This window comes from Cucumis melo, chromosome 4 (genome assembly GCF_025177605.1).
Source record: "Cucumis melo cultivar AY chromosome 4, USDA_Cmelo_AY_1.0, whole genome shotgun sequence".
Taxonomy (NCBI): Eukaryota; Viridiplantae; Streptophyta; class Magnoliopsida; order Cucurbitales; family Cucurbitaceae; genus Cucumis; species Cucumis melo.
In genome coordinates this window covers 17667476-17675335 of record NC_066860.1, presented here as the reverse complement: position 1 = coordinate 17675335, position 7860 = coordinate 17667476, and the positions used below count along the sequence as shown (strand labels likewise).

The window sequence follows — 7860 nt, the reverse complement described above, 5'->3', positions numbered from 1 at the left end:
TTCTTAAAGAGAGAGAATAACTTAGTGCTTTTTTCTATAGCCTTTTTCTATAAAGATTTCTATTAATTATTATATATAATTAAAAACCCATTTAAAAAGCTTTAAAGACCATCGATTGTACTTTTATATATATACTAGTATTTAAGACATTAGCTGTCCGTGATACTTCTAACATTTTTCAATATCATGATCTGTCACATTCATCTTTGAATTATATTTTTTTCTTTATGGATTCTCTTTAAAAAATTATATATGCAAAGATAATTGAAGAAATAAAAAAATTGCTAAAATAATAGAATGGTATAAGATTTTTGTATTTGAAAGATAAGACTTCAAATACTTTTAATAAACATCGAAATAAAAAAAAATTAACCTAAAAGGAAAATGGGAAATGGTGAGAATGTTAAGATTTTTGTCCTTGAAAGAAAAGACTTCGAGTAATTTAATGAGTTCTATAAAACACAATATTTTAAAAATGAGAGATGGTAATCAACACAAAATTTCTTAAATTATAACAAATATTTTCTTTAGAGGTAGGTTACTTCTATTCTAAAATATATCATAAAATAAATTACTTCACATTATTTATTATTATTGTAGCAAGAACAAGATTAATATATCAATTAAAAGAAAATGAAAAACCTAAAAATATATTTGTAGTTACCAAGTAATTAAGTTTATATCATAGTGTGCTTTTCTTTTTTTAGTACAAAAAAAAAAAAAAAGAACCAAGTCAATAATTAAAATATTATAACAAAGAAAACATCCATATTGATGGTTTACAAAGATGTAAGAATAATCTTCTAACCTTTTTTCTTTTTTAAGAATAATCTTCTAACCTATAAATTCATTCCACACAAACATTTGCTAGCGTGAGTGAAAGAGATACATAATTACTAAAAGCTATTGAAGTGCAACGAAAAACCTTAATAATTTTTTGTATGTCTGTCAATCATACAAAAAAAAATTGCTAGAGAAAAAAGTCTAGATGAAGGAACAATAAAAAAAATGTCCTTACCTATCATTCTTTAAATAAAAAATGAATCTCGAGAGAAATTGGGTTGTGTGCAAAAGAAAGCAAAAAAAGACGAGTTTTAGAAAATATAATGAAGAATGCTCCTTTTATAGTAACAAGAATGACATTACAAAACTACTAAAATTCCAAAAGTTTTGAAACCAATGTAATTATAAATTAAATGTAAACTCATAAATTCTAGGGTGATTTTTTTAAAAAAAAATAGATAAAACATTTCATATTCTACATTATTCACGATTCATTACATTTAATGATAATTAATAATTATAAATCATTTTTATTAATAGAACTCAAATAAAAGGTTAATGATAAAAGAAAGAAAAACTAAAAAACAATTACAACAACGTAGAAAGTGGTGTGAAGTATTAAGAGTTGATTCAAGTGATTTAATTATCAATATTACATCTGATTTAAAAATGATAAAATTATCTTTCAAATTAATAATGAAAATGGTTATAAAGAACGGGTAAAATAGGGAGAAAAAATTTCTCCATACAGAGGTTTTATATATAGTGTATATATATATTTATATATATGGGGAGTAGGAATGATACAAATTGATTAACCAAATTATGCTATGATCTAATACAGTTACGCCAACCTAAACATCTGTCACTATTGGTAGAAAGCATTTACTCTCAATCAAATTTGTTAGAAGTTTAAATTTCTTCACCTCATACTGTGATTGTAATATAAACAAGATATTATAGTGTGATAAATAAGTGGATTAAAATATATATTATAGCGAATGATTCTTAATTTAAAATATAAACAAAAAAATGTCAATAAGATTCTGAAAAGATGTTATTTCAATTGTTGGAATGGTATATGTAAAAAATCCTTCCTCTTTTTTTTTTTTTTTTTTTTTTTTTTTTTTTTTTTTCTAATTGTGATGTAAATTTTAACTATTTCTTTAGTCTCTTTTAATCAGTGACTAAGAGTTAAAGAAATTACAAAAATGCAAGGACTAAGAAACAATATTATTCTTCTTGTGTGTGCATATCAAATATGTGGAGAGGAAAATTTCATTAATTATTTTAGTTTCTTCTTGTGTGTGCATATATATCAAATATGTGAAGAGGAAAATTTCCATTAAAAATTTTAGTTGTTTATCGATAAAGATACGTATGCAATGTATATAAGAAAATTAATTATTCTATCAAATCACAAGGTGTCTTGTTGCTTATCCATTTCGAATTTGAAATACTAAGACGTTCATTGATAACGATTGTCACGCTTTAATTTCTGAATTTTTTTTTTTATATATAAGTATTGTTTCTTCATCATTTGTGCATATGGTCTTCATGTGTATGATATAAACATTTTGAATTATTAATTAATTTTTTTAAAAAAATAAATTCTTAAAAACTAGTACCAAACTTGGTTTTGAAATTTGATTTTGTAAGAGGCAGGCAAAAGAAAAGAAAAGAAGATAAGAGAAAAGAAAAGAAAATGCCAGAAAAATAAAGTAAATAGTAATTTAAACAAATCATAAAAGAATGATTACTTAAACTAATTGTTTAGTTGTTTGTAATCCAAGGCTTGTTGTTCCATCTTCACAGAATAATAAAACACAACACAAATACTTCATAATTTTTTTATAGAAAAAGTCAGATTTTAAATAATTGTGCATTTCAAATGCATGGCAACTAACTTAAATCTTAACATAACATATATATATATATATATATATATATATATATATTATCCTTCCCAATTGGTGTGAAAAATAATTTATTCAATCAACTCTCTTTGAAACCTCTCTTGATGAACAGTATTATGAAATATTGTATGAAGTTATTAAATGCAATTATCACAAGTACTCTAATTATTTGAGCTTATATAATTTATAGAGATGTATAAGACATAATATCTACTTAAGATTTTAAAAATCAATGTGAATATAATTAGCCTAATCTTTTTAGCATTAGAGAGAATATACAATATACATTAAATTATTCAAATATAGAAATAAATACAAAATTAATGGGAAAAGTATTTTTAACCTAGGGTTTCCTTTCCAAGGTTTCAAATTAATTAAATCAGGGTCCCCAAGTTTTCTACTATATCATGCACATGGCAAAAAATTTAAAACTTGTGCTTCAATAAATATCAAGGAAGATACTATACTTTAAAATATAGCTGAGATAGAATAAATGTGTGGTACATGTACATCAAATATTTAAGAAGAACTTCCATGTCCATCACCATTAATACTATTTAATTCTATGATGTATATTCTATCTATCCACTATATATATCCAAACTTCCCTATTTATGAAGCTAACTAGGGTTTCTCAATTTCATAAATAATAATAAACTATAACAAAGCTGAAATTTGATGACATTTAAAAACTATCCCAATTAAAAAATTGGTGACAATTATTTTCAGTCTGGCAAAATTAAGAAATCCCAAAGATGGATTTAACTTTACAATTTCATTCATACCAAGAAATAATAATCCACTAAGTATTAATTATACACTGAAATTATATATATCCATAAATACAAAAACATATAGAATATTATGATCCAAAATTCCTAATTCAAGAAAATGGTGGTCCTTCCCCCTTAGGGAAAAAAAAAGACCCCTTTGTAAAAAAAACAACAAAAATTCAAATATATATATATATATATATATATATATATATATATATATATATATATATATATATATATATATTTAATATATAATCTAAACCAAAAAGGGACAGAAAAAAAACCTGAAATTTTGGTGTTCTAACCTTGCCAAGTGGATTGATTTTGAATTTGAGTAGTTTGAGGATTCTGAGCAGCACCAACATTATGAGTATTATTAATGCAATGACTAAAATTACCAGCAGCTGCAATATTACTCAAGAATTCAGTATGAGAGATAGCTCTCAACCCCAAGAAATCTCTTGTACTTAGCCCAGCTGCTGCAGCTTGATGATGATGATGATCATTATTTTTCTTAAAAACCCCTCCAAATTGGTCTAATTCAAAAGAATCCCCAGCTCCTTCAAAATTAGCAATTTTGTTCCTGTAGAATGGCAGTGCATGAGAAAGCCCTGCTGCAGCTTCTTCCAAAATGTGATTCTGATGAATGTCACGTGAGGAGGAGGAGGTGGTGGTGGTGGTGGTGGTGGATGATAAGTTAAGGCCAAAATTACAATTTGTATGGGGAATGATTGTGTGCGGTGGCTCAGCATTATTATTATTATTATTATTATTATTATTATTATTGCTGTTGCTGCTCATGGTAGATCCCATTTGAGCTGCTTTCTGAAGAAGTGCTGTGGCTGACATATGTGGCGACGAAGGGGAAGCACTTTGTATTAGATGAAGAGAAGTGGGACCAAGATTAATACGATTATTATGATTAGGGTTTATAATTTGATGATGATTATGATCATTTGAGGTTGAATTATTATTAATGGGAAAGGTTAACCATGGGGGTATATTATTATTATTGTCATCATTATTATTTTGTAATTGACGATGTTCTTTTTTTAGAGAATTATTATTAAATGAGGTATTATCTAAGAAGGGAGGATTATTGAAATGAGTTTGTTGTGTAATTTGGAAGTTTAATTGAGAATGAATATTGGGAGTGGCCATGGAAGAAAGTGGAGGAAGAAGGTGGTTTTGATTATAATTATTATTATTATTTGTTATTAGAATTGGGGGGTTTGATGTAATGGCTCTTGCACTTTCCTCAGCTAATGCATCACAAAAAGCTCTGTGGGTGATGAAACTATCCCTCCTGAATAATATTCATAACAACAAAAACAACACCCCATGAAATAATCAAAAAACACAGTAATTAATTATCATAAAACTAATTAATGCCATAATTAATAAACTTTATATTTGTCAAACTCTAAAAGATTAGAAGGATCAAGAGGTAAACCGAAACGGGATGCATTTCAGGAGTAGAAGAGTTTATATACAGACAATAAAGCTAGCTAGAGAATTAAAATATGAAGACAATGATAAATGTTTGAGAAGAAAATTCTTTCAGTTTAATGCTTATAGGCGCCAAACATCATAATAATTAGAACAATGAAGAGACATTATGTTTAGGTTAGCTTATTTTTCTTTGAAAATTTTCTTTATCTAGCCCAGGTGATCACATATCATTGAATATAATTTAACCGTCATTATAAGACCTATAAATTCAAGTCATTTAAAATCAATAGAAGGTTTACACTACACTACAACAAAGTAGATTTTTCTTGACACATGAACACCAGTAAACATAGGTAAGAGAGAGAAAACCCATCACTAAAGCCAAAATCACGCGTTTGTTTCGTAGAAAAAACACAAAATTTTCAAAATTTTATGACACCTTTTTCCTATCACTAGCAAGTATCCGAATTCTTTGAATTATATATGTAATAATTAACATGTCTTCATGATGTTATTAGTATATGCACAAAACTCAAACAGTAAAAACATTCCAAATTTAACCGTAGTAGTAGGATGTAGATCGATACGTGTAAGTAAATATTAATTTTACCTTGAGAAAAGGGTTCCACAGTCACATCTATACTCTCTGGTGCCACAAGTCTTGGAATGAGCTTTCCAATCTGATTGAACTGCATACCTCTTAGAACACTTATCACATTTCCATTTCTTCTCACCATGTTTTCTACAAAAGTGCTTCTTGATTCCTGTCAAGTCTCCTAATGCTCTTGATGGATCATGATGAACACAACTTGTTTCCGGACACACATAAACTTTCTTCCTTATTACTTCTTTGTTTGCCCTTTGCTTTAATTTCCATGGAAGATTGTGCCCTCTTCTATGAAGTTGAAGATTCTGATCTCTCTGAAACCCTTTACTACAGATCTCGCATACAAATCTATTCGTGGCCATAAGCGTCTTCGGCGACAAAGCTATCACTTCCGCATCTGGGTCTAACATCAAAAGCAAAACAAACGTCGAAAATCGTCAGATCCGAAAACAAAATAATCAAACAATGTAACTGAGAGTTTTACACCCGGATACATGAAAGTGAATTCTTCGTAATTTTAACTTAATCATAATTTAAAACTAATTTCCAAAAAAAAAAACCTGGATTTCCGGGGAGGTTTCTCTTCTTTTTAGGTGGCGGTGGGGTGGAAAAGAACTGCCCGGAATAGTTGGTCGGAATCTGATCGGAATGGTTGCCGGAGCAGGCACTAGCTTCACCAGAAGCTGAAGTTAAATTTGACAAATTTTCCTCCATAGCTTGAGATTGATGTTGAAACAACAAACTTTTAATCATCCCTAATATACAGGTATATATATATATGTATAAGAATAATGATTAAAATTAAATAAAAATAAATTTAGAGTGAATGGATCTTAAGAAATAAAGGGGGAGAAAGAGGAAGAGTAAAATCCAAGAGGAAAGTGAACAAAAGAAAGGACCTAAAAAGTGGTCTATTTAATTTGATCGTTCTTTTTTTCTTTTTTCTTTTTTCTTTTTTTTGAGAATAGAAACTTAATTACTTAAAACTCACCAGCGAAGCTCTTGAAATTGAATCTTTGTGTTGAATTTTGGCACTCACCCAACAGACAATTTTTCAGACACTTTCTTTCTTTCTTTCTTGTTTGGAAAGAAAATGCATGAAAGAGAAGAAGAGAGAGAGAGAGAGAGAGAGAGAGAGAGAGAGAGAGAGAGAGAGAACAAAATCTGGGTTTGGTTTTTTTTGGTGGAAATGAATTATATTAATATAAATCTTGATAATATCAATGAAATGAAATAGAATAATTAATAGCCACCCAAATATATGATATGAACAAAAGAAAAAAAGAAAAAAAAAGGAGGAGAGGGTTACCTTGAAATTAAAACGAAGTATTATTATGTAGTGAAAAGAAAACAGTGTAAAAGACAGACGATATATATGTGTGTGTATATATATATATATATATATATAGATAATAAAACCACAAAGAGGCAAAGGAAATTGAAGCCTACGGCTGGCTAAACCCTTGAGATGTTGCACTTTCTGTCTTTTCCTCTGTTTTTCTTTTTCTTCTTTTTTTCTCTTTTAATTATTATTCTCTGTAAGTGTTTTTTTCCCCGGAAGTTTATGTTTTTTTTAAGAAGGTATCTGAGTCCATGAAAATAAATTTATTTGGTGTTTGAGTTTTTAAAATACAGTATTTTAGTTTTTGAGTTTTTAAAATATAGGTTTAGAAAACTTTTCAAAGTATTGTTTTTGTTTGATTTTTTAAAAATATTTATATGATATTTAAATTAAAAAATAATTTTAGAGTGATTATGAATTTTAGAAATTGTTATTCTGGTTCTAAGTATCAAATAATTATGAAGAAAAAGCTCCTATAATTATTTAAAGTAAAAATAAAAAATTATTTGAAGTGGATTTTTTAAACTTAAAGATCGGTAAAGAAAGATATATTCAAAAAGCTAAGAAACCAAAATACGAATTTATTATCGTAAATATGTAAAATTAAATGGTATATTTTAACTCTGGATAATATTCTTCAAAATGTGGTTATTAAAAAGATAATTTTTCATTTTTGTTAATAAGTCATTTTGGAAACATTTGAGCATTTGATAACTACTAAAAAAAATTGAAATACTTTTCCAGTCTTATTTTTCAATACAAATTTGAAATACTTTTCCAGTTTTATTTAAATTGTTTTTATATAGAGTTTAAATAAAAATAACTTTTTTTTTTGTAAAAGGATGCATACTGGTGGTCAATCCAAACATATTTTTACTCCTTCAATCACAACTTTTTATGAGGTGTATTTGAGGAAAATTTATTTTTTATTTAAATTTTGGGTCCATTTGGTTTTTAAATTTGTTTTTACCGTTGAATTTTGAG

General features: G+C 27.2%; 1 protein-coding gene across 1 annotated transcript; it reads right to left on the bottom strand.

The window, feature by feature from the left end:
* Positions 1–3455: 3455 nt before the first annotated feature.
* LOC103503204 (protein indeterminate-domain 7) lies at positions 3456–6943 on the bottom strand. Its single transcript, XM_051083072.1, has 4 exons — positions 6844–6943; positions 6095–6289; positions 5538–5937; positions 3456–4781 (listed from the first exon to the last, which is right to left on the bottom strand). Exons 2-4 carry the CDS (start codon positions 6285–6287, stop codon positions 3776–3778), a joined length of 1599 nt encoding a protein of 532 aa, XP_050939029.1. The 5' UTR covers positions 6288–6289; positions 6844–6943; the 3' UTR covers positions 3456–3775.
* Between the last annotated feature and the right edge of the window lie 917 nt (positions 6944–7860).

Coding starts and splice junctions, on each gene's coding strand:
- LOC103503204 (XM_051083072.1), bottom strand. CDS start 6,287: ATGATTAAAAGTTTGTTGTTTCAACATCAATCTCAAGCTATGGAGGAA. Junction 5,938..6,094: donor AAACCTCCCCGGAAATCCAG/GTTTTTTTTTTT, acceptor TTTTGATGTTAG/ACCCAGATGCGGAAGTGATA. Junction 4,782..5,537: donor TGTGGAACCCTTTTCTCAAG/GTAAAATTAATA, acceptor AATATTATTCAG/GAGGGATAGTTTCATCACCC.